At 37.6% G+C, this 27,242-nt stretch overlaps 1 protein-coding gene and 1 long non-coding RNA gene across 3 annotated transcripts in view; one reads left to right on the top strand and one right to left on the bottom strand.

Annotated features, from left to right (window-relative positions):
* Positions 1-2,927, bottom strand: part of ECHDC1 (ethylmalonyl-CoA decarboxylase 1) — a 52,879-nt gene extending 49,952 nt beyond the window's left edge. Inside the window, exons 1-2 of one of the 2 annotated variants that reach the window (XM_047101878.1) lie at positions 2,732-2,927; positions 1,995-2,245 (exon numbers count right to left, since the gene is read on the bottom strand). In XM_047101878.1, coding sequence (XP_046957834.1) covers positions 1,995-2,010 — 16 coding nt within the window. In that variant the 5' untranslated portion in view covers positions 2,011-2,245; positions 2,732-2,927. The remainder of the gene's footprint in view (positions 1-1,994; positions 2,246-2,731) is intronic. The other variant, XM_047101880.1, reaches the window with a different exon arrangement.
* A 550-nt stretch (positions 2,928-3,477) lies between these two features.
* The window catches only part of LOC124529302 (uncharacterized), a 39,006-nt gene continuing 15,241 nt past the window's right edge, over positions 3,478-27,242 (top strand). The window contains exons 1-2 of the long non-coding RNA XR_006966307.1: positions 3,478-3,994; positions 21,193-21,363. This is a non-coding gene — a long non-coding RNA (uncharacterized LOC124529302). The remainder of the gene's footprint in view (positions 3,995-21,192; positions 21,364-27,242) is intronic.

Below are 27,242 nucleotides of genomic sequence, written 5' to 3'. Positions count from 1 at the left end.
ACATAAGACAGTCAGAGTCAAATACAATATATCCAGTTTGCTCTATACATGCTTTGCTCCTGGGGATGTCAGATACAGAAGAGAAACCCAATGGCAAATTCAACTGAGGCAAAGGTCCTGATCTTTTCCATATTTACCATGACTTCAACATTTAAAAAAGTGCCCCCCAAAACTTGATAAGGACTTCAATGGCTATTTTCAAAAACTAAATTTGCCTGTATTTTCCACAATATTCTGTTTAGGGAAAAGAACAAAGAGTTAAACTAGAAAATAAGGAATAAGGCTTACAAAATCATTAGCATTTTAAATTATTCTTGTGGGATAATAAAATCAATAAACAATATATCTTCTCTCTTGTAAGGAGCCTGTTCTATCCTCATCTATTACCTCTCCAATATCTAACAACACAAAGGCAATTGACATAGATGCCATGAGATCTATTATCTCCTTACTTTAAATCATTACAAAATTAAACATACATATGACTAACATTTTTTTCTCTCCTTCCCCATTCCTATCCTTCTTCCACTACTAACTCTCCCTTCTTTTCTCTCCTCTCTTCACATTTCCTTGTCTGTGCCACAGAAGAGTACCACAAAAACTCGAGGGCACTGCTTAAGCCTACTAGGTTTGCTGACCTCAAGTTTAGAAATCATATTCTAGAAATTTGGTAATAGCCTATTATGTATCCGTCATCCCAATTCTAAATTCTAAGACCAAATTAGACAAGAGTTCAGTGCTAAGGACTGAACTATTAAAATACTATAGTGTCTGAAAGTTTATGTGTACGAACAAGGGTTGAGATTCAGGTTCTGTGTAAGGATGTAGTTAAACAGTCAGCATTTTGGATCTGTTCCAGAATCGTAAGGCAATGGAAAAGTTCTGAGGAATTTACGATTTTATAACCTTTATTCATGACAAAACGTATGTTTAAAACTTGTTGTAGGGGCGCCTGGGTGGCGCAGTCGGTTAAGCGTCCGACTTCAGCCAGGTCACGATCTCGCGGTCCGTGAGTTCGAGCCCCGCGTCAGGCTCTGGGCTGATGGCTCGGAGCCTGGAGCCTGTTTCCGATTCTGTGTCTCCCTCTCTCTCTGCCCCTCCCCCGTTCATGCTCTGTGTCTCTCTGTCCCAAAAATAAATAAACGTTGAAAAAAAAAAAAAAAAACTTGTTGTAAAGTTTTGCTGTCCTGCCAGAGTTAGACCAGTGGAATGAGCTCACAACCAAGCCACTGGAAAAGGGAAAGAGAAGAAAGGTCCTGACATCCAAGATCAAATGTGTTACTCTCTCTAATTGTTTTTTTAAAGTTCTGCAAAGGATCAAATAGTTCCCCTCCCTGCACAGGAAATAAGCTAGCTTTTCTCTTAAAAGCCATCTGTAACCCGTTTTACCATCTGCTGGATTTATTTAATACAGAAAATTAACACAAATGCATACTTAATAAGAAAACAATTAGCCCGAGGGAGGTGGTAAACAACAAAAAAGTCTGAAAGATTCTATTTAAGACTGTCCAAACATGACTTTTCAAGTTTTGGTTTCACTTGAGACTCATTATATAACCTACCTTTCGAGCTTTATCACATGCCACCATACACACACCTCTTCATACAGCCAAAATGAACTTTTAGTTTCTCAAATCCTTCAGGTTTTTCTCTTTGTTCCTCACGTCTGTATATGTGATCCCTCACCTGTTACACTTTTTTCTTCCTCAGAGTAACTCCTAGTCATCTCCTTTAATACTTAGGCTACATAAAATACTCTTACTGTTTGCTTGCACAGCATTTATATTCTTTTTTCCCCCACGTAATTACTCGTTTAACCGACGTTGCCACGGGATTTTGGAAAGCAAGCCCTTTGCAACGCTTAGAATGGTGCTTGACAAATAATGTAAGACAATAATAATTTGGCAAACAAGTATTAAGAATCCATAACGCCTTAGGAGGTTTAAGAATCTGTCCACAAAAGAACTATCCACTTTATTATTCCCGTCACTCACCCTGTTTCAACTCCATTCTTGCAAGCTGGTTTCTCTTCCTGAAATGCAACTATTAACTACTTCTCTTTCAGATCCGGCAAGGGGAGATCAAGAAAGGATCAGCTGTTTTCTTGCTATGCTCCTCCCTCTCCCAGCAGACTTCACGATTACATCTTCCCCCGAAGCTTATTTCCTCCAATAGAGTGCAAAGTTTCACAAAAGGGGTCCTCTGTTATTCTTGCCCAGGCCATTTATCTCTATATCTCTAGCACCTAGAGCCAACAGTTGGTAAACAGGAGGTTCTCAGAGTTGGAAAAGAAAGGGAGTTGGGGGGGTTGATACACTTTTTTTCTCAAGGTCCCATAAGCCCTTTAAATACGTAATTTAAGTAACCAGTGGTTTTAATCCCCTACATTTGTGACCCTGGTGTGTGGTGTAGCATTAAAAGGATTCTCGAGGCTCAAAAGTATTTTAGAATTAAAGAACCCTTACCAAAAATGATTTGGACATTTTTCTGTTGTTACTGAAAAGTCGGCTGGACGAAACAAATGTCTTAATTAAGCAAAATAATTTAATACACAGGACAAATCCAGAAGTCCTAGGGAACATCACCCACCCTGTCTATGCCTGAAAAGTATTTAGAATTTAAACTAGTGCGTTGAAATCATGTCTCCCCGTTCTTTTGAAAATGCTAATGTAGGCTATTTTGCCACAACCCTTAGAAAAGTTTTACTCTTTTCCCAAGTACCCTCCTTCACCTCGCAAAGTCCGTCAGCGGCGCTCGGCACTGCGTCCCCACGCCCAGCAGAGGGCAGTGGACCTCCGCGATGGCGTCACTAGGAACGCGCCAGTGAGCCCGGGCGGGTCCCCGCTTGTAATTCGTACCGAGAAGCGTTAAAGCCCATGACACAGCGACAAGCTAGAGTCCTGTCCTAGATGACACTTAAAGGGCAGCCCCTACAGCCACGCAGTCCAGTGCGCCTCGAAGCAGACAACCTCCTTTTCCGCTCCCCCACGACCCTCTTCCGCTTTCCGCCCCCTTTATCCGCTCCCCCGCGACCCTTTCCCTCTTGCCGGAACCTCCCCTTGGTTCCGCCTCAGGCCCTCCCTTTACCGCCGTCCTTCCTCTTCTCGTTTTCTTTAGGCTCTTCCGCACCCCTTCTCTCTCACGCGCGCCTTTTTCCATTTTCCTGCGGGAGAATCCCGGAAATCCCGCCCCGCCAGGAAGCGCCCCATTTTCCCGGCGTGGTGGCGGGCTTGAGTGGGCCCTCTCTTAGGTCCTGAGCGAGCCGGAGGCTAATGGACCTGCTACGCGCTTTCGGTTCCGAGACACAGCGTTAAGAGTTGGTGCAGTTGAAGGGCGCCCGGTGGCTCAGTCGGTTAAGCGACCGACTTCAGCTCGGGTCATGATCTCGCCATCTGTGAGTTTGAGTCCCGCGTCGGGCCTTGTGCTGACCGCTCAGAGCCTGGAGCCTGTTTCAGATTCTGTCTCCCTCTTCCTCTGCTCCTCCCCTGCTCACGTTCTGTCTTTGAAAAATAATAAACCTTGAAAAAAGATTAAAAAAAAAAAGTTGGTGCAGCCCAGCCCACAAACTCCACATTTTCAGTCTCCCCATAGGCATGGGAAGAGTGGAAGAGAAAGAAAGCCGGTTTAGGGAATTTGGAAAGAAGGGGAGAGAGAGGAAGGTACCAAAAGGTGTTACTTCTTAAACATCTTTTATGGGTTATTGAGCGGGGAAAACGTTTCTGTTCTTTTTTTTTAATGAATACTCAGCATATGCCCTGCTCGTGACATCGCCTTCATAAAGCCCAACAAATTTAGCATTCTGTGCTATTACCTGTCATATGGCCCAGACAGGATGTTCTTTGGAAGACACCTTAAAAGGAAAGTCATTTTTCACCCGGATAGGGATCATTTTGTCAAACAGGAGGAACTGAAGGTAGATCTTAGTAAATAAGGGAACAGTCTGGTGAACGGAACAGAATGTACGAAGAAGCCGAGAAGATAAGCAAGTTTTAAGGTATGGAGATGTGGAGGTAGGGAAGAAGTGGGAACCCAGGTTTGGACTGATGGGAAGAAGTCCAAATATTGAAAGTATTTAATTCCAGTTTAATATGAAATGAGCAACTTAAGCCATTGCACTTTGTCCAACAGGAGATTTGCTTGATTAAATGGTGATTTGGAAGAAATAGTTTGTAGAGTGGGGATAATTAGATATTAGATATAGGTGCTGTTTATGCCATAAATGTGCATGTGGGTATGTGGTACTGCCCAAGTTCTGTATATGGATGCATGGTACTGCAGCCTTGCAAGGCTGGCAGCTGTGGCTAAGAGGTTTGGCCTCTGGACATTTCTGTATAGATTCACTGATGGTATCTTTCTTAAAACAAATTTAGTCACTTGCCATTTCTCAGAATTTACCAACAAGTTGAGATAAGAATGATTTAAAGTTTTTAAACCTTGGGAATTTGGAGGAGGGAAAAAAGGTTGGCAACTAGTGAAGATTCAAGGAAGTTGGCATAAAAAGATGGCATCTATGCACTTTCAGTACCAATGACTAATATGCTAACAAGTAAAACAGCCTGTTTTCTGACTGTGCTTAGCTAGTGTTTTTTTACCCACAGCTACAGGAGTGTAATAGAAGAAAATGGGAATTTGCAGCCAGGTGTCCAGTGTTTTTTGGTAGTGTAATTGAGCCAATAGGAGTTTGCTCTTTGGTGAGTCAGAAACTGCACCAGGTTGAGTTGTGGCACAAAGAAAGCTTTTATTTGCAGGGAATCAAGAGATCGTGGGGAATGGCTTCCAAAGCTGTACCTCCCCAAGATAGAGTGAACGGATTCCTTTTGTTTAGGGTTAAAATCAATATTTAGATAGGGAAGCCTAAGGTCAAACTTGTGCCTTAAGGAAAGGAGGCTTGCATTACAAGGATCCTTGTATGTTATGTAAATGAAGTTAAGACTCTTCCTTGGGTGGAGATTTTAGTATTATAATGAGGTAAAGGCAATTGTGGGTCATTCCAGAGAGATCATCTCACGGTCCTTCTGAGCAGGCATGAGTCAGGTTTAGCTTAAATGGTCTGGGTGGTCTGGGCCAGTGGGAGGTCTTGTCAGGGCAGTCGCCATCACCTGGGGGTGGTTTCATGTTTCATTTGCCTGAGTAAAGAGGAAAGCTGCAAAGAAGAGCTTAGGGGAAAATATAAAACAAAGGTTAGTGAGTACAATCAGGTGAGCAGTAAAGGCCAGGTCTTGGGGTGTAGCTGGTGACAGTAATAGGTACATACCCGTATGTGTACATTTGTGATTGGCCCTGATAAATTGGAATCTACTTTGAGGCTAAACTACAAAAAAAGAAGTTATTTCAGTGTCCTGAGAGGACAGGAAGGTGGGAGCTGGAAGAGCTGAGACCAAAATATCTGGTACTTCCCATATCCTATAAAAAAGGGACAGTTTTCTACCTCAAGGTTTAGTCTTCCTCATTTTTTTTTTTTTATTTTCCAGTAGTATTCTGATTGCTCATCAGTATGTATAGCATTTCAATGTACTTGCATGTACAACTTAGTGTTAAAATACATTTCACTACAACAATGGTTTTGCCAAACCACTAACAAAAATGTAGTGTCCTGTAATATTAGCATGTTGGTACCTAGTTATTTTTCGAACTGCTGGCTCAACCAACAAATATTGGATGATAATTTCTTTAGTCATCTGTTTTCATAAAATACATATCCAGTTATTCTTCCCCTCCACTTGACTGTTAAACTGTTTTCTTCCCTTTGCCCCATATCATGTTTTACAATCAATACTTTTAGTACAGATAATTACCCACTATCTAAAAACACCTTTACCATAGTGCCTGGGTGGCTCAGTGGGTTAAGCCTCTGACTCTTCATTTAGGCTCAAGTCACAATCTCAAGGTTCATGAGTTTGAGCCCTGTGTTGGGCTCAGAACAGAGCCTGCTTGGAATTCTCTCTCTCCCTCTCTCTCTGTCCCTCCTCTGCTCATGCTTTCTGTCTCAAAATAAAACTTTTAAATAACAACAACAACAAAAAAAATAGAGCTTTATCATGAAACCTTTCATAAGCCAAAATGACAATACCATTAATTTGTGAAAAAAGTTTTAGCATCCCCAGACCCCAAAAATAACCTCTTTTATAGGCTTTTCTGATACCTAGAACACATCTTGTTAACAGATGCACAAAATAAATTGAAATTAAGCACCTAGATTTTTGTTCCCTCTCTCTCTCCCCTCTATCTGCCTAGAAAGCTAAAGCTTCTGTGTTTTGTCTTTTCAGGTCTTTGGTTACTTAAGAAAGTTAAAACTTCTCAGTGTTAAAGGAGCTAAGTTTTGCTAACAACTATATAACTCTCTGTAGAATCCCTTATTGCCACCATTGTTAAAAATATAAATATTAAATTTATAATGATCTGTAATCCTATTTAGGCATGTGCTTTAAAACTTTGAGTTTTTTAACAAACTTCCTAAGATTTAAATGGTAAATAGAGTCTTTTTGACTAATTAGTCTTACTTGGTGTGTTAAGCACTATCAAGCCAATGATGATAAACCATTGGTTATATTGTAGAGGTAAATGCTATAACTATTCAAGAAAATATATAAAATTCCTGAAGTTTTAATATGTCCTAACATAAGGTCATCACTTGATATTCTGATTATTGAAGTCTTATGTATCACAGAACCATATTTCTGTCAGCTGCATTATAATGAACTCTTCATATCAGTCTTTAGCCATGTCCATTTCTGACGTTCTTTTGTCATTTATAGTTAATGCTCTGATGCTCTTGCCCAGTGAGTTTTGTCTTCAAGGAGACTCATGTAAATGACTTTTTTTTTTTTTTTTTTAGTATAGGTATTTGATATGTTTAACATAATAAAACTGAACTGGGTTAAATTTCTTGAACTAATGGGACAGCTACATGTGACCTGAACAAAAATTACTAACATAAGACTAAATGAATTGAGAAAGATGATTATAGTTTTTATGACTCTTGTTTGAAACATTGCTGGTTCTCTAATGTATTCTCTTCCAGAATAAGGAACTTTTCTCTTATGATACCTGTGACGTATAGAAATATGATAAAATATTCCTTTGCAAACAAATTGAAACCTCTAACTTGTCTCCCTACATGAACCCTCCAGAATTCAGAAACTCTCAGTGAGTATTCTTTCTTCTGTAGCAATTACAATTATTTGCATAAGTTCAGTGAGAATCTACTCTCCTAGTAACAGGACACCATTTGGAAACATTGGTTATATTACCGAGGCTTTGACAGGAATGTCATATTTGAGAGAGGCGTGCGTAGACTCAGATATGACCAGACAGCCTTAAGGAACTAAGGTTGACTTTGTGGAGCCAATAGAACCCCCTTTGAAATGTCAGCCCGATACCTTACTTACAGAGTTCCTAGGAGCCTTACCAGGTGAGTAAAGAATGGCACTTCCTGGCAGGTGCAGAAACCTCAAGATATTTAGGGGACCTCAAGAAAAGGAATGAATACACCCAAATCTATAGGTATTGCAGACAAGTCTGACAAGTATTTGGCTTGGCTCCGGCCTTAGGAGTCTATTGAAAGTTCAATCTAGAGATTCCTTATAAAAGATTCCCAGCAATACATATTTTAAAGGATCTGTCTGATCAACCACTATTCTTGCTGAGCTTATGTAAATAATTAGGTCAAGTTTGTTAAAAGTGGACTTGTTTTGGGGTGCCTGGGTGGCTCAGTTGGTTGAGCATCCGACTTGGGCTCAGATCATGATCTTGCAGCTTGGGGGTTCGAGCCCCGCATCAGGCTCTGTGCTGACAGCTCGGAGCCTGGAGCCTGCTTCAGATTCTGTCTCCCTTTCTCTCTGCCCATCCCCCACTTGTGCTTTCTCTGTCTCTGTCTCTGTCTCTGAAATATAAATAAACATTTAAAAAATTTAAAGTGGATTTGTTTTACAAATTAGTTTTGATTTGGTTATCTCTGGAAATAAGGGTAAATTTAGAGAAAAGTGTTTCAATAACACATCCTTATGAATGTTAGATTCTAGTTTTGATTAAATAGCGTAAGCTAGACAACTTGAGGTAAACTTCAGAGATTGCCATAATAGCTCATATATAGATAGTCTTCCTGCTTGTTACTCTGTGGGGATAATAAAAGGGACCCTATGGGCATGTGGTTATTTAAATAGCTGGACAATGGGATGGACTCTCCAATAATTGTGTAACTTCGCTGTCACCTTCATTAATTCTATGTGGCTGGGATAACAAAATCGCTCCTTAAAAGCCAGAGCATACCCCACTCCACTGCGTTAACTATGGACTTTGGAAAAAATAGATGACCCCAGCCTCCTAATATTTGGATTGGATAATACACTTGGGGATGTCCTTATCTCCTGGAACAGATCATCTCCCACTTGCCCGTGATTCCTCATAATTAGAATATTGTTAAGATTAGACATCAGAGAAAGAAGGCTTCTTACTGGTTTTATCCTTTAATCATATCTGTCCTGAGAGCCACCTCTGTTGATGTAAAATTACAAGTAGAGGTTAAAGCCAAACATATAGCGGCCACCTTTATCCAAACCCAAAATGAAGTCAGCCACAAATTCGAAAAGTGGCCCCCCAAAACTTAATGGCCCTTGATATCCTGAATGCAAGTCAAAGAAAAAGTTATTATGCTAATATTGAGACTAAATGTGTATATATCCCGGATGACTCTGCTAATGTATCCAAAGTTTTAGCCCACATGTATACCATAAATAAATGGTAACTCTTTACAGTGGACACATCGTGGTAAGCTACAAAACCAGTCTTCATGCTAGATTTGTGGCTTATTGCACACATCAAGCACTTCAGACCTCCCTTGGTGGGTTTCTCCATTACAAGGTACAGATTGGCCTTATTTATATCAATACATAGCCAATATGACAGATCACTCCAATACCAGGACATAAAAGGGTATTTCTATTACTAAAAAAAAAAAAAAAAAAAAAATGTTTCTTGCTGACCTATGATAAATGTTACATGGGACTCTCCAGGCCATAAGAGTCCTTTTTCTTATCCTCAAACTATCAAAATTTTAACTGAAAATGCCAACCCACAGATGGGCTCACGACAATGCTGGACAAGATCCACGTTCCATTGGTGTGACCATCTGACATCTATTTTTCTTCCATCACTACATTTAGAAGATGTCATACGGCACATGGAGGCCCTTGATAAATACACATTAAGGCCTTAAATGACTCCCAATATAGCATTATGTTATTAAACACTAAAGTAACTCTAATGCATAAATCGATTCTACAAAATAGAATGACATTAGATATCTTAACAGCAGCACGAGGAGGAACGTCTGCCATTGTTAAAGAAGAATATTGTGTCTGTATTCTAGATTATAACTAAAATGTAACAGGTTTACTTACTGATACAAAGAATCAAATTGGTGCTCCTAATGACTGCATTGTCACTTGATAATTGGTTACATTCCTGGTCAGGAGGTGGGCTATCATCCACCTCTTATTTTTCATTTTAATAATAATTCTAATGTGTTGTCTCTTTTGCTTGGTTCTCTCATATTGCCAAGCAAGCAGTTCCTGACTCCTTCGATCCTACTCAAAACAAATTCATCCCGATGTCCCCTCTGGGCTCTACAGTAATGGCCCACCATAACAGTTTCTTGTAGGGTAAGAGAGTAACTAATTTCAGTCCCTGAGTAGGGACATCTCTACGACCCCTATCAACTTGAGGAAGTTACAGAAGATGAGCCCTTTGCCTTTCAACAATCTTAAAGATGTAAGGACTGAAAAATTGGTCAGGGAGGAAATGATGAAGAACAGAAGCAGAAAAATGTTCACCTGTAGCATAGAAGACTGACCTATATAGCCTGACAATATAGGTCCAATAAGAGTCAATTATGTACTGGTTGTTACATTCTCTCATGACTACCTGTACATCTCACCAATAGTTAATATCGAGCTGAATGATAAAGCACCAGAGAAATCTTGCAAAAGTAGTTTTATGAGTAGAAATTTGAACAAGATATCTATTATCTAATACTCCCTGCACATGTCCCCTGCCCCTTGAGCACTGCGTATATAACCATCAGATTCATACAGCAAAAATGCAGCTTTCTCTGCTCACGGGTCCTGTCCCTGTGCTGTAATAAAAGCACCTTTTTATTTTGCACCAAAAAGTCTCAATAATTCTGTCTTGACCGTTTGCTCATGCCCCACATCAGCACAGGTATTCACAGATACGGTTCAAAGATAGCAATTTGACGCTAAGATGCTGAGTGTGGTTCCCAGGGACAGAGCTTGGCAGTGTGACTCTCACTGCTCAGACCGCATGCTTCCTCTAGGAGGCTCGCTGTAAAACCAATGCTGAATGCCATTTTTACCTTTCACCCTTTTTTGGTAAAAGCAAAAATCCTCTTAATTTTTTGGTTTGTTTTGGGGTTATTTCCTTAGTAGTTGCTCTAGGGTTTGCCATATATATTTTAACTTATCAGAGTCTACTGCAGATTTATACAAACTTAATTCCAGTACCATATAGATATATTACTCTTATATAGTTCTTTTTCCTGCCTTGTGGTGCCATTATTATACATATTACATCTATAAATGTTACAAACCCAACAATACATTGTTATAAGTGTTAATTTACATAATTGTATGCCTTTTAGAGAAGCTGGGAGAAGAAAAGTCATAACCTTACTCCAATACAACTTTACTCCCCAATCTCCTCTTTGCTGTTATCAGCAAATGTATTACATTTCTATATGTAATAGGCCTAACAATACACACACACACACACACACTTATATATAATTTTATATAACTACCTTTTAAATCAATTAAGAAGAGAAAGGAGAAGTAATATACATGTATGCAAAGTTTTATAATTACATAATTATTTCACCAGTACTCTACTTCTTTGCTATTTTTCATATGGTTTCGAATTACTGTCTGAGGTCACTTGTTTTCAGCCTGAAGAATTTCTTTAAGTATTTCTTGATAGTTGGGTTCTCTTACAGTGAATTCTTTTAATCTCTATTTATCTGACATTGCCTTTATTTAAGCTTCATTGTGCTACTTCATATTTCCTCTTTAGATAAAGATGTCTTTTAGACAAAAACGTCTTTCAGCGTTTGACTCTGGTGTTTCTGGGTATACCTCTCTTTGTGTTTTCCCTACTTGGAGTTTGTTGAGCCTTTTGGATGTGTTGATTAATGTTCTTCATCAGATATGGGAAATTTGGGCATTATTTTTTAGAACAAGTTTTTGTGGTTTTGTTTGTTTGCTTGCTTTTTCCTCTCCCCTCTCCTGGTAATTCCAATACAAGTATGTTGGTGAGATTAATGTGTCATACATTACTCTGAGGCTCTGTTCACTTTTCCTTCATTCTTTTTGTTCTCTCATTTTTTTTTAAATTTTTTTTTTCAACGTTTATTTATTTTTGGGACAGAGAGAGACAGAGCATGAACGGGGGAGGGGCAGAGAGAGAGGGAGACACAGAATCGGAAACAGGCTCCAGGCTCTGAGCCATCAGCCCAGAGCCCGACGCGGGGCTCGAACTCACGGACCGCGAGATCGTGACCTGGCTGATGTAGGACGCTTAACCGACTGCGCCACCCAGGCGCCCCTATTTGATTTCTTATACCACTTTGAGAGTTTCTTCTACCTCACTTTATTTTCTTTGCTCAGATTTATGTCTGAGTAAAAAGAAGAAAGGGTATTTTAAGACTGCCAGCAAACATTTCTGACTGTGTGGCTAGATAGCCAGGCTGATGAAGAGGTAGGAAGTGAGTGGTGGTTTCAAAACTGATATTCCCAGCATTACTTTAGATACTCTTAATTCCTATTTTATATTCCTTATAAAGGTCCTGGGCCAATTTGTCCTCAAATTCCTTTCTTGGTCTGGCTCTAGTTTACAGAAGAAAGAATTCCCCTGCCAGTTGTTTTATTGCCAGGGTCAAATCCTGGGGAGAACTGAAGGGTGAGGGGAAGATGGAAGGCAAACTTTGTGCCATCCCCTCAACAGCAGTGCCTTGACTGGTAGCCTGATGTGGTTCCACACTGGCCCCTGTGCTCTGATAATGCTGCCTTCTGCTTTTGTCCCTTCAGGCTGGGATAAGGGAGATAATGGTTTGCTATTGTTGCTAGCCTCTGGATGCCCTGGGTGTCCTGTTGGGGTTCTCAGTCTTTCAGCACCTGTGTAACCGTGCCCCCGCAACAAAATCCTGCTGTTTTAGGGGAGCCTGGGTGGCTCAGCTGGTTGAGTATCTGGCTTCAGATCAGGTCATGATCTCATAGTTTGTGAGTTTGAGCCCCGCATTGGACTTGCCACTGTCAGTGCAGAGCCCGCTTGGGATTCTCTTTGCCCTTCTGCTGTGTGCTCTTTCTCTCTCTCAAAAATAAATAAACGTTTTTTTTTAATCCTGATGTTTTAAAAACTCAGGTGGTTTTTCATATGATTTCACTTACATGTGGAGCCTAAAAAAAAAAGCAAATGAATAAGCAAACCAAAAGCAGAAATGGACTCATAAATACAGAGAACCAACTGATGGTTGCTAGAGGGGAGAGCTGTGGGGGCATGGGTAAAATGGGTGAGGGGAGTGGGAGACACAGGCTTCTAGTTCTGCAAGGAATAAGTCAAGGAGATAAAATGCACAGAATAAGGAGTAGAGCCCATGGTATTATAACAACACTGTATTATGGTGTCCGATGGTAGCTACCACACTTGTGGTACGCATAGCATAACATATAGAGTTGTTGAATCACTCCCTGTGTTGTACACCTGGAACTAAGGTAACACTGAGCATGAACTGTAGTAAGTTGAAAAAGAATTCAGGTGGTTTTTGTTTTCCTGATTAGATCTTGACACACACCCAAAATACTTTAGACTTCCTTATGAAGCTCAGTGCACTTGTGAATGTATATTTAATAATTGTCTTTTTAGCCAAAGTCTAAGTCTCATAAGGGCAGAGACCATGTCTGTCTCCTTCACCCCTATATTGCAGTAATTGCCAGATAAAAAGGGTTTAATAATTATATGTTGAATGAATGAATGAATGAATGAATAAGATGTGCCATCAAGTTTTTCTCTCCTCAAAGCATCTGTCACCTCCTCACTTCTTATTCTTGCCCATCGGATCTGGGCATCTTGAGGGCAGAATAAATATTTATCACATGAATAAAAAAAGCTGTTTCAAAATTCGTTACTTTCCAGACTAACCAACTTTGATACCCACAGCCAAAATGAACAGCAGAATATAATGGACATTTAGTTATCTCAAAAACTCTGACTAAACATTTTGTTTTCTTTTAAAACAGCATAATGCTTGATACAGGCAAAAACATGATTTACATATATAGTCCTTGGCCTTGAGGAACTATAAATGTAGTAAAGGAAGTAGATTTATAATTACAAATTATCCCAAGGTAGGAAATCATGGAATACTTAAATTTGGGGGTATCATGTGAGTCTGAGTCTTGAAGGGTAGTCATATTTTACTAGGTTAAGGAGTGGAGAGAAAGGCATTTCAGATAGGGAAGAGAATGTACAAAGTATCATACTATGAAGTATCCCGTAGCATGGTTCATGCAGAGAAGTGGAAATGAAGCTCTATAGCTGAAGCAGGGAGAATTAAAAGACACTTCAATGCCTACCGAACTGCATGCATTTCTGTTTTTCTTGATGGCGACTGTAAGGATTTTAGAGTGTGGTAGATTGAATTACTGACCCTATTCTTTATCTCTCCCTGCACCCACCTCCTTGCTATTTCCTTGAATATATATATACATGCATATATACGTTTATATATATGTATATACGTATATATGTGTATATATATACGTATACATACATATATGTGTGTGTGTATATATATATATATATGTATATGTGTGTGTGTGTGTGTGTGTATATATATATATATATATATATATTCAAGGGATGCCTGGGTGGCTCAGTCAGTTAAGCACTGACAGTGGGGAGCCTGCTTGGGATTCTCCTTCTCTCCCTCTCTCTCTGCCCCTCCCCTGCTCATTATGCCTTTCCCCCCAGCTCCTTTACCTTGACCAATGGGATGAGAGTAGATGTAAAGCAGGCAGGAACTTGAAATGTACTTGAGAAGGAGGGTTTGCCCTTTTGAGTCTCAAAAGGCATGGGATAAGATCTTCCTGTGGGCAGCTGCTGACTCTTTTGCCTAGACTTCAAAATGAACGCAGGGAGCAGAGCCATACCATCTGACCAATGAATCCAGGAGTGAAATAACTGCTCATTGCTGTATGCCACTGAGATTTTGTGGTTCTTTTTTATGCAGTGTTGTTGCAGTAGTAGCTGACACAGAGCGATCCATCCATAACACCTCTTTTTTGCAGCCTCATTTCAGAATCAATTGAGAGAGAAGGAGTACGGTAGTGCCCGGGAAGGGAGTGAGAAAGTGAAGGAGGACAGAAGAGCAATCATTCAGATAGAGAGAGCAAATATCTCCTTTATTATGAAAATTCTACTTTGAAGGATGAGGCTTACGAGTATTTGAACACTGGCTTCATGATACAGACCTCAGAATCACATGGTTCTGATTCAGCTACAGCACATTTGGTACACAGAGGCTGAGCCTTTTTCTTGAAACTCTGCCAGACCCAGAAGAGCAGAATGGCTGTCTTTGGTGGGCAGATCCCAAAGGCAGAAGGATGGGGAGGGTGAAATATCCATATCTAGATCCCACTCTCAACTTTACCCATAAGATCATTTCTATCTATAAAAGTGCCTAATTAATAATGCCCACTTCTCAGGGTTCTCTGAGGGTTACATTAAAACAAATAAAGCACCAATAGAGTGCCTGATTTGGACAGGTCAACAAAATACTTGCCCTCATTCTTTCCCTACCCTATCCTGCCTCCGTTTCTGTTTTTGTTTATCTAGTATTCTTTTTCTCCTCTTCTTTTTGCTTTTCTTCCTGTCCATCTCCACTCCATCTCCTGCTCCATCTTTCTACTTCTACTCTAATGATAATGTATAGTGTATTGATTTTGCCAACTCTATGCTCCTTAATTTACACATCCAATGTATGAAGCATTTATTTCCTTCTATAAACATAGATCAAACTAAATTAAATTCCTTTCAAAAATTGGTTTGGACGTTCAATTGATCTTCACTTATGAAGTCATTGCATCTTAACCTAAAAACTTTCATCCCCTCAATATGTCACTGTCAAATTTCTCATAGGTTTTCTATTTTTACTTGTGGTTAGATTTTATGAAGAACAAGCTATCCTAATTTAATATGTGCTTAAGCTTATTATGCTTTTAATTTCAAGTCTCTTCAGATCACATACTGGAGCAATATGTAGGCCATTAAACAACACTGCTGTGTCTCCATTTTCAATGCTCATCTTTTTTTTTTTTTTTCTTTTTTTTGGTGGAATTTAAACAATGATGTTGAGGAATTGACACAAAAGAAAAATAAAAATGCTCAGCACTGGGCCCAGGTGATATAGTTAATGGCAGGAAGGAAAGAAGGAAGGAGAAGGAAGGAAGGAAGGATGGAAGCAGGAAGGGAAAGAAAGGAGGGAAGGGGAGAAAGAAGGAGGGAAGAAGAAAAAGATATAAATCTAAAAGCTGTTACTTATCAGGATGATGTAAACATGAAAGAAGTGAATAAGGACTGTTACAAGAAAACAAGGAGGCCCCAGTCCCATTTGCCTCAGAACCATGAGACAGAAACAGGAACACAGGTAAGGACAGCCTACAATGCAGTGGGGGTGGGGGTACAAACAGCATTTGGGTTCATCAAGTAGGCAGTCCGTGTGAAGATGACAAATATAAAACTTCTGAATCCATGTACACTCGTTATTTCCAACTTATTTATGGCTTTTGGACATGAAAGATGATGTGGGGAAAAACAGAAGTGACTTAAAAACTTTACATACCAGAATGGTTTAGGAAGACAAAAGACACACAGTTGAACAGTATGAAAATTTCAGTCTACCATCGCCACATACTTTGAGATTTTTTTTTAAGTTTATTTATTTTGAGAGAGCAAGAGAGAGCATGTGTGTGCAAGCAGGGGGAGGGGCAGAGAAAAAGGGAAAGAGAAAATCTCAAGCAGGCTCTGCACTGTCAGTGTGTGGCGCCTGATGGGGGCTCGATCTCAGGGTTCATGAGATCATGACCTGAACTGAAATTAACAGACAGTTAACCGACTGAGCCACCCAGGCTCCCCAAGAGCTCTTGATTAGGGTAAAATGTTTCCTAAAATTTGGAGAAAGTTTTTGTATTGTTTTGTTTGTTCTGTACATTGGTTTTTTGAACATTCAATGGGCCTAGCTCTTGTTTGTTTCTTTCTTTCTTTTGCACATATTCCTCTGTGGAAAGCCTGTGGCACCCGCCGCATTAGGAAAGGGAAAGGCAGAACTGTTCATCCTTCAGCAGTAACATTTGCTTCTTTTAAAGACCTGCTTCTCTCATCTTCCCATATTTAGTAAAGCAAGGAATAACAGAGGGAGATGCATCAATAACACTGGCAGTTTTATGCAGCAATGCCTAAAAGTAAAAAAAAAAAGAAAGAAATTTAGATATAGCATGCATTTTACAGATCAGAGGAAACTTTCCAGATGTTCTATCTGGAATATTTAGGTAATTTTTTTAAATGTACTGCTGACAGTGGTGAATATCAGTTTCCATTGTACGAGACTTGTGACTCGATCTGTCTCAGATCTGTGTGGCAGGCTTGGGTTTATTCTGGCATCTTGAAATGTCTTCAGATTATGGGGTGAACATTTTTCTTGCCCCTCTTTTGAGCACGGTGGGCGGAGGGGAGTGTGCGCTGCTTTAGTTCAGTGAAGTACATGCCTTACATTTCCTCTTATCTGAGTGGAGAGACTTGTGGCCATCATGCAGAGTGTCCAGGTGGGATTCAGAAGGGAACTCAGGTGAGCTCACCTCACAACCCAGAGCCAAATAACTCAGCAGTATCATTGTACCGCATATCTCTCATGTACTTTGTATTTTTTTTTTAATTTTTTTTTTTCAACGTTTATTTATTTTTGGGACAGAGAGAGACAGAGCATGAACGGGGGAGGGGCAGAGAGAGAGAGGGAGACACAGAATCGGAAACAGGCTCCAGGCTCCGAGCCATCAGCCCAGAGCCTGACGCGGGGCTCGAACTCACGGACCGCGAGATCGTGACCTGGCTGAAGTCGGACGCTTAACCGACTGCGCCACCCAGGCGCCCCTCATGTACTTTGTATTTTTAACCAGCTTTTCTAGCTGTTCTTGGTAAGGGGGCTAGTCTACAATAAAATACTTTGCTAATACCAGATATGGGAATGCTATATAGATACTAATAAATATATACAGAAAATAACTTTTTATTTTATTGTGAAGAGTTTCATCAGAATGGGTATTGAACTTTACTGAATTTTGTTAGATTTGTAGTGAGATAATTATATATTTTTGGCTTTGATTTATTGATTGAATTAATTATATGAATATACATTCTAATATTAATCTAGTATTTCTTAATTAGAGCCACTTAAAATAATAAGTGTATTACTTTTGGCATGTGACTGAATTCATTTTGCGTAATTTTTATTTAAGGGTTTAAGAATGTATGTTCATAAAGAATCACAACTTTTAATTTTAATTTTATTCTTAAATTTTTATTTAAATTCTAGTTAGTTAACATACATGGCAATATTAGCTTCAGAAGTAGAATTCAGTGACTCATCACTTACATACAACACCCAGTGCTCATCATAACAAGTGCCTTCCTTAATACCCATCATCCATCTAGCCCATCCCCCACCCACCACCCTCCATCGACCCTCAGTTTGCTCTCTATTGTTAATTTTTAAGTGCAAGTTTTGTTTCTTCTTGGATGAAAAATGTTATGAATATTCAGAGTTTACAATTTTTAAGTGATATTTTTTGTTCATATTTTTATTATTACATTGGTTTTATTGCATCGTATTCAGAGAATATGGCCTATGCCATTTATGTTTTTTGTAATTTGAAACTTCCTTTGTGGCCCAGTAATCAATTTTTCTAAATTTTCCATGGTTATTAAAAAATGAGTAGTATTATTGGTAGGGTGCAAATTTGGGGAAATTAATAAATTTTATTAGTTATATTATCAGAATATCTACAGTTCTAATTTCTGTCTACTTCATCCAACAAAGACTGAAAAGTATGTTTATATTTTCTTAGTATAGTGTTTGGGTAATTTTTCCTTTCAATTAAAATAGTTTTTTTAAATCTTTAAAAAATTTTTTAAAGTTTATCCATTTATTTTGAGAGAGATAGAATGAGCATGAGCAGGGGAGAGACAAGGAGAGAGGGGGAAGAGAGAATCCCAAGCAGGCTCCGTACTGTCAGCACAAAGCCCAAAAGGGCTTGAACTCACAAACCGTGAGATTATAACCTGAGCCAAAATCAAGAGTCAGATGGTTAATCAACTGAGCCACCTAAGTGCCCCTCAATTAAAATAGTTTTGATATCATATATTTTGATGCAATATTTTTTAGTACATGCATATTACTCCATAACTGATAAACACACACACTGTTCATTGTGAATTTCATCAACAAAGAATGACTGTCTTCATCCCACTAAATGCAATTTCCTTTAATTTCTTCCTCCTTGCTAATTATGCAATCAATTCTGCTTAAGAAATTATATTCATTTAACATATCATTTATGAAAAACCCATCTGGGTGTTTATAGAAAAATTTGGAAAAACTCTGATATAGATTCTTTGTAGCTCAAACTTCCTTCTATTCAGTAGGAATTCAAGTATTTTTTATTAAATTTTTAATGCTCATTCCTACACTTTGAAACCTGGAACACTGAAAGTTAGATGATAATACATTGATAATCAAATTTGAAATCCATATCCAAGAAGCATCTCTTTATGATGAATTAAGTAAACTAATGGCAATAGCAAATGCTTAGGTGATTATAGGATGATCTTTGTTGAAAGATAAAGAGTTCTGAGCAATAATTTTAGGTTACTTTAATAAAATTACAATGAAAAGTAAAAAGTCTCTGATTACCCCTCCTTAGACTTAAACCAAATTAAGCATAGTGACATTAATTGTATTTTATAGCAAATTAAACTGATAACCACAATGCCTTAAGTGGAGGAGAAAAAAGAAAATAAACCAAACAAACAAGGATTGATGAGATTTCCTGGCAGCGCAAACTTAGCATTTGTGAGGTTTTCTTTTGATTAATCATAAATTACTTCTTCAAATTGCCATGTAACTGAGAGTGCACTATTTACAAGATTTGTGATGTTGGTTGGTGCTTATGTTGTACCTTGGACCACCTAGGATTCTTGTCCTCCAAAGTCTTAGTACATATTTACACTTCTACCATCAGCATATTGGCTTCCTACTTATCCACATCCTTGCCAACACTTTATATTATCAAATTCTGACTTTTGTGTATCTCATAGTTGTGAAAATTTTAAATATCTTTAATATGTTTACAGCCCATTCTTCTTTCTGTCAACTGTTTTGTATTCTTTCCCCATTTCCTAATTTTTTCTTTTACTGCTTTGTAGGAAAGCATTTTATATTCTGGGTACTAACCATTTATCAGTTATGTATTGTCAGGAGCTCAGCTGAGCTCGGAGAGAGAGTGAGCTGAGCTATCAGATGTCAGAGTAGCCAATTAAAACAAGAACCCCAAAATGAGAAAGATGGGCATTTAGTGACTTACTGCTGTGATATAAGCAAGAGATTACAACTGGAGAAAGCACTGACTCCTCACTCACCTTCTATTTTTTCCCAGACAAAAGTGCATCAGTTAAGGGTCAGGTAGATCCACCTAGACATGGGTGTTGTCCTCCTGTGGAGAAAGAATCAAACAAAGGCTCCAGCAGTTTTATGAATCTTGGGATGGACAGAGGCTTATGGGGAAGAGCTAGAACAAGTGTCTTCTTGGTTTCCCCTCCTCTCCCTGACAAGGTGACTCAGCAGAAGCACCTGAAGAAGTCCTCCACCCAGTGCCTCGGATACTGAGACCTAGGAATGAAGGCAGATATTCAGGGAGCTCCACTCAGTGGGGCCTGAGTGCTTGACTGCAGCTCCCTTCAGAGGCCACAATGAGCTAGGTGCACACATCTTGTATGGGAAGGCAGGTTTCTCCATGAGGCGTGTCAGGAAAAGTCTTGGTGATTGCCTGTGGTCAGGCCTGAATAATCACACATAGGGTTTTAACCAGGACCTGGGCTCCTCTTACGCTGAAAAAGTCTTGTCCCTGTGTGTGGTTTATTTTTTCATTCCTTAAATAAGTCAAACTTCTTTAAACATTCTTTTTTGTCCCAAAGTCATAAAGTAGTCTCTTATCATTCTTAAAATCCTTATGCTTTTCCTTATCATATTTAGGAGTTTATATGACATGTGGACATAACTTATTTTTCCATATTTGTAACCAATTGTATAGCACCATTTATTGAATTGTCTATATTGTCTCTATTGATTAACAATGACATTTGTCTTATGTGAAGTTTGTGTTTATGTGTGGTTCTGTTTCTAGGCTTACTCTTCTGTTCCTCTGGTCTTTTGTTTCCTTCTGAGGCCACACAATATTGTCTCAATTATTATTGCTTTATAATAAGCATTGTTTATAATTGGGCAAATCCTTCCATCCTGTTTTTGTTGTTTTTTTTTTTTTTTTTTCAAATTTATCTTGGCTGTTCTTGCCATTAGCTGCTACATGTACATTTTCACACCAGTTTGTGAAGTTGCATAACAAACTTGGGTATGATTTTGAAAGGAGTTCACATTAAATGTATAGGTTAGGATATGCACTAATCATCTATGCTGAAACACCTGGCTGGCTTAGTTGGTAGAGCATCCAACTCCTAATATCAAGGTCGTAAGTTCAAGCTCCATGTTATGGGTAGAGTTCACTTAAAAATAAACAGCTTTAGTATATCAGAGTCTCTTCCTCGTGTACTTGATTTATTTCTTTAATATCTTCCAATAAAGTGTTCTTAATTAATATTAAATTTAATGTTAATGTATATTAAATATATATTTATAATAATATATAATAATTATATATTAAAGACTATATATACTCTCATATCCAGTTACTGTGCTTTTATCTGATTAAATCAAATAATTTTCAGTGGATTCTTTTTTTTATACAAACATTTTCAAATATGATTTGGTTCATTTTTTTAATGTTTATTTTGAGACAGAGAGTGCACGCACAAATGGGGGAGGAGCAGAGCGAGAAGAAGAGAGAGAATCCCAAGCAGGCTCCATGCTGTCAGTGCCAAACCCAACGGAGGGCTCAGTCCTATGAACCATGACATCATGACCTGAGCCAGAAATCAAGAGTTGGACACCCAACCGACTGAGCCACCCAGGTGCCCCACAATTTGTTTAATTTTCCCTTTATTTCTTTCATTTGTCTAACTGCACTACTATGGTTTTCTTTATGTTATTCAGTATAGTAATGATAGTGAGCATAGTTGTCTCAATCCTGATTTTAATGTGAATTAACCTGACATTTCACTATCAGGTGTGGTAAATTTCTGTAAGCTTATGGTAGATTCCTTTTATCAGGAAAGAAGTTTTCTTCTATTCCTAAGTTGCTATGAATTGTGATAGTAAACGTTGGATTTCCCTAATGCTTTTTTCGCCATTTAAAGAGACGATCAGATAACTTTTTTCCTTCAATATATTAACATGCTAAACTCTATTAGTAAATTTCCCAATGCTAAAGTGTTCTTGCATTCTTGTCTGGGATTAATTCAATTAGATCACGACATATAAATTTTTAAATACATTGCTTATTCAGTTTCCTGATACTTCCACAGTGATTTTTGCATCTATGATTCATGAAAGGCCAGATTACCATTCTTATTCTGTCCTTCACTGGTTTTCATATGCAATTTTCCTATATTCTGCTTTCTGTATGTCTTGATTTTTATGTTTCTCTTTTTTTCACCATTCTGAATTTCTTTTGGATTACTGTAGTTTTTAAAAAACTTGTATTGTTTTTCCCTCCCCACTGACTTGGAAATTCTAAATTCTATTTCTCTTTTTTTTATTATAATAAATGTTACATATAGCTAGCTCTGATAAACTTTTACTATATAATTGTCCACTTATTTTGCTATATCTTTTCTTGCTCCAAGTTAGACGTTATCGTTTTATGCAATTTTTTTTAAGAAAGATTTATCCTCTCCTTTATTTTTATCAGTTTCTTCATCATGACTCCTTCCCTTATCTGGAACCATTTTTGTGAGACTGTTTTCCTTTTTTTGAAATATACTTTGGAATTTCCTTTATTGAGGGTTTATTGGTTGTTGTTCTAAAATGCTTTTATTTTGTTCACATTCCTGAATAGTAGTTTATCTATGTATATAATTACAGGTTGAAATTAATCTGTGGCAGTACTTTGAAAATTTTCTGGTTTCCATTGTTGAAATTGAGAAGTCCGCGGTGAATCTAATTGTTATTTCTTTGTAGGTAATCTTTTTCTTCTCACTGTTTCCAATATCATCTCTTTGTTTTTGCTTTTCTTTATTTTTACTATGATATAGTGTGGAAGAATATTCCTTTACTTATTCTGATTATGAGGTTTGTCTTTTATTAATTATAAAATTTTGTTAACTATTATCTCTTCAAATATTTCCTGTTCCTTTTTCTATTTGCTTCTTTCTTCTAGAACACCATATAAATCCATATATATATAAATGTGTATATGTATATATGTATGTATATAATATACGTAACACACATATACATGTACATGTGTATATATTCTTACATACATATATTTTTTTCATTTGATTCTTCATGTGCCTTAATCTCTCTCATATTCATTCTTTTGTGTGAAATTTTAGTGTAAAATCTTTTAGAAAATTAATTTGAATCTGTCTTCCAGTTCCCCAATTTTTCTTATTAGTTACATCTAATCTGTTATTCAAACCACATTGAATGCTTAAATTCAATGATTACATGTTTTCTACAACTTCTGTTGGTTTACTTTTCAAATCTGCCAATATTTGGAAGCAAAATATCTTGTTAATTGCTTAGTTTTTATTTCTTTCTATTTCTTCAAGCATTTAAACATTCTAATTCTGTGAGTTTTATAATTCTGAGATGTAAGTTCCCATGTTTGGCCTGGTTTGATATGCTTGTTTTTTAGGCTTCAGAGAGCTTAAAGTTAAGCCCTTTAGGGAGAATACTCTGCCAGGTACCCGGAACTCTGCTAGTGGGGACAGCTGTAATTTATTTCTCAGCTTGGCACTTCCTATGCCACATAAGTGGTTTAACTTAAATTCCTAAGACTACTCAAATCATGCCTGTGTTTACAAATTCTCAAGGGAGAATTTTTCCTGACTCATAGCACAGTTAAGATTGATACAGTTTCTGACTGTACAAATTTGGCCTCATTTATCATTTTACAGAAAGCATTGCCCTCCAAAGACCACAGTTTTGTGTGAGAGAGGGAGGGCAGGACTCCAATTTAATTTTCTACCTGAAACGATTCCAGGTGTTATTTATTTTTTCTGTCCTGTCCTTAAAACCCAAACCTCTTGATAACCCAGACCACCAAATACTTTAGGGGCTGTTTCAACTCACCATTGTAAAGCACAAACAACAGGCCTGCAGATAGCAAACATTAAATGTAAATACACATTAAATAAATAATAGAATATGTCACATAGGAAATGACTAGTGGGACCAGGAATGTTTAACTTGGAGAAGATTGATATTTTGATAGGGTTGAGAATGAATAGGCAGATCATCTGGTAGCTCTCTCTACTCATTTCAAATATTTGAATGGTAGAGAAGTTCAAATAGATTTGCTCTGTGTGACCTAAATGAATAGTATTAATGTTGATCCATCAATAAATATAGAAGCCATTGTTGTCTGGCAGTGGAAGATTTAAAGAACTGCAATACTATCATTTGATTTGTTTTGTTTTTTACAAACCGTAATGGTCACATATGTAAAATACTCATTTTTCAAAAATTTAACATTAAATCATAACCTTTAAAAATAATATTTAAAAGTTTTCAAAACATGATTGTTGGCCTCATAATATTTTATAATGTGAAAATGGCGTGATTTATTTAATCATTCTCTTGTAGAGTGAGCTTTTGCTCTTAAGAGTAAAATTAAAATCTTAAGAGTAAAAAACATCCATACTATCTTTTTAAAAGATCTCTAATAAGTTCCTTAGATTGCTAAAAGTGTCCAAAGGTCATGAATAAGTTTTAAAGGCATATGATATTTGTTACTTAAACTACAAGTGTTGCCCATAAAATATACACTATATGTGTGTTAAATGTGTTAAATATGATAAATAGTTGCCAAATTGATTAATATACAGGTATTATTGTTATGATAACTTATCATATCGTCCTTCTGCTACTTCTATTGAACTGTCCCCTGATTTCTTTTGCCTAAAGGAGTCTACTAATGGTTCCATATGGGATATGTTTGAAACCTGTGTGGTTTTAGATACCACCTATAATTAACTTTTGCAGCAGTAGACATCGAATCTAAAAGTCAATCCATTTTAGATTCTTTCTTATATGACGTTTCCTCTTCCTACACAGCATGAAGTCCTTGATATCTAAGAAATGATGCTTATTAAAGGCCAGAGACTATAATCTTGAGAATTTGAGTGATCCTGTGATTTATTGCTATTCCACACTGACATATACTATGCAGGCTTTCCCTGGGCAAAGAGAGTATTAACTGGCATGGCTGAATCAACCTCATTCATTTATACCTTGAAGTAAACTTAAACCAACTCCGTATGTTGCACAAAGCATCTTCATTTAAATTCTTTCTTTCTCTTTCTTTCTTTCTTTCTTTCTTTCTTTCTTTCTTTCTTTCTTTCTTTCTTGTAAAATAAAAGTCTCCTTCCTCTGTCAGGGTATCAGGAGTCAGTCTAGATAAAGGAGTTGATTTAGGTGACAGGCATCCTTCCTGTTATCCCTGAAGGAACATTGCATAAGCAGCTACTGACTCCTCACGCGAGTACTACATGGTCTCTTGACCTTGTGGCTAGATCATATTTGGACACACAAGCCATAAGCAACTAGAACTCATTTACTTTTAGAATAGAGCTCAGAGATCAATATGATGAAACATGGGTGTTTTATTTCTCATCATTTATATTTTAGAAATGCTTCTTGTGAAATCTTCAAAAATTGAATTTCAGAAAAGAAAATATCATACCCGGAAAAAAGCCATATTTATAGGGAAAATATGTCTGCCATCTGCCTTTAAATTAATCACCAAGTGCTTTTGTCTAGGTAAATGTAGTAAAAACTTATGTGTTAGACAGCAGGACAGAAACAGAAAATATAACTGCCACCCTCTTTGAAAATTAATTAAGTGAAATATTATCCTTTATGATCTTTCAGAAGCCTGAAGTTCAGGGTCTTTTTTTTTTTAGCCTCCAAGACTTTAACTTAAGTTACATGGCTGCAGAACTGAGGCTGTTAACCACTGTGTAATGCTAGTACCCACTCTCCTCCATCCCTCTTGCCTGGTTTATAGTGGCTCATGATTTCTCATTCCATGATATACTTCTCAGGGAGACCACTCCCTTTCTTTCCTCTTTCCTGCACAATCTCTGCTTATCCTGTTCTTCCACACAGAGAAGTCTGCCATCTTTTCACTATCCATTGAAATGCTACACTGTCAGACTAATGCCAAGTTGTGCCCTGAAATTTTACTTAATATGTACGCAGAAACTTCTCTATCTTGCGTCTATCACAGACCATTGCATGTAGAATGATATTCAAATTGTGCATTTTGTTTGCTTTTCATCTTGACTGTTTTGAACATATTTATTAATCACTTTGTTAAATACATAATATCTAGTACAAATTTGGATATCGTAGGCTCTTAATAAATACTTGTTGCCTAGAAATAAATCATCATAGTTCATTGTAAAATAGGTACATTTTGCAATGATGAAGGAGTGGAACCATTATCAAGATAAAAAGTTACAAATGGGATAATAATGACCACAAAAACACAATTTTCTCTCTTGGCTATTGGTAACCTTTTATAATTCTTTTTTAACAAAGACTAATAAAAGATACTAATGTACACTTTTTGGGTATAATTTTCCCAAGGATGGATAAGTGTAGAAATACAAGTGGGAATGGTAGACAGAGAAAGGAGAGTTTCTTGCTACCTGTAGTGTTTAATATATATGTGTAAGAAAAACACAACAGAGCATACCTCCACCGGGAAGCAAGTTGACCATATAAGTATCTGCAAACTCTTCAGAGACTGAGCCTCTGTCACAGTGAACTTTGTAGCCCCAGGGCTGAAGATGGCTTCTCTATAACAAAGTACTTATTTTTGATTGAACTAAACTGATCTTGCCCATAGCGTTGAGGCAACAACTATTTCTCCTATCTGGCACATTAATTTGAGGGTTTTTTTAAAAAGTCTTTGTTTAAATTCCAGTCAGTGAACATACAGTGTAATATTAGTTTCCAGTGCACAATAAAGTGATTCAACACTTCCACACATCACCCAGTGCTCATCATCACAGGTACACTCCCAATCCCCACCATCTATTTCACTCATCCTCCACCTCCTCCCCTTTGGTAACCACCAGTTTGTTCTCCATAGTGAAGAGTCTGTTTCTTGGTTTGCCTCTCTCTGTCTCTTTTTTCCTCTTTGCTTATGTGTTTTGTTTCTTAAATCCCACATATGAGTGAAATCATATGGTATTTTTCTTTCTCTGACTGACTTATTTCACTTAGCATTATATTTCAAAGCTGTAGTAATCAAAACATTATGGTACTGGCACAACAAAATTGACATATAGATCAACAGAATACAATAGAAAACCCATAATCGACCCATAATTTATGGTCAATTAATCTTCGACAAAGCAGGAAAGAATATGCATTGGGAAAAAGACAATCTCTTCAACAAATGGTGTTGGGAAAATTGGACAGCAACATGCAAGAGAATGAAACTGGATAACTTTCTTACACCATCCCCCCAGATGAATTCAAAATGTATTAGAGGCCTAAATATGAGAACTGAGACCATAAAAATCCTAAAAGAGAACACAGGCAGTAATTTCTTTGACATTGGCCATATCAATATTTTTCTAGGTGTATTGCTTGAAGCAAGGGAAAGAAAAAAAAATAAGCTATTGGGACTGCACCAAAATGAAAATCTTCTGCACAGAGAAGGAAACAATCAACAAAACAAAATTCAACCTATGGAATGGGAGAAGATATT

Source organism: Lynx rufus, unplaced genomic scaffold (assembly GCF_022079265.1).
Source record: "Lynx rufus isolate CCGP_SWC_20201006 ecotype Redwood Valley unplaced genomic scaffold, mLynRuf1.p SCAF_6, whole genome shotgun sequence".
In the NCBI taxonomy this organism is placed as follows: Eukaryota; Metazoa; Chordata; class Mammalia; order Carnivora; family Felidae; genus Lynx; species Lynx rufus.
The sequence above is the reverse complement of the archived record's forward strand: the minus strand, read 5'-3'. Positions and strand labels throughout refer to the sequence as shown.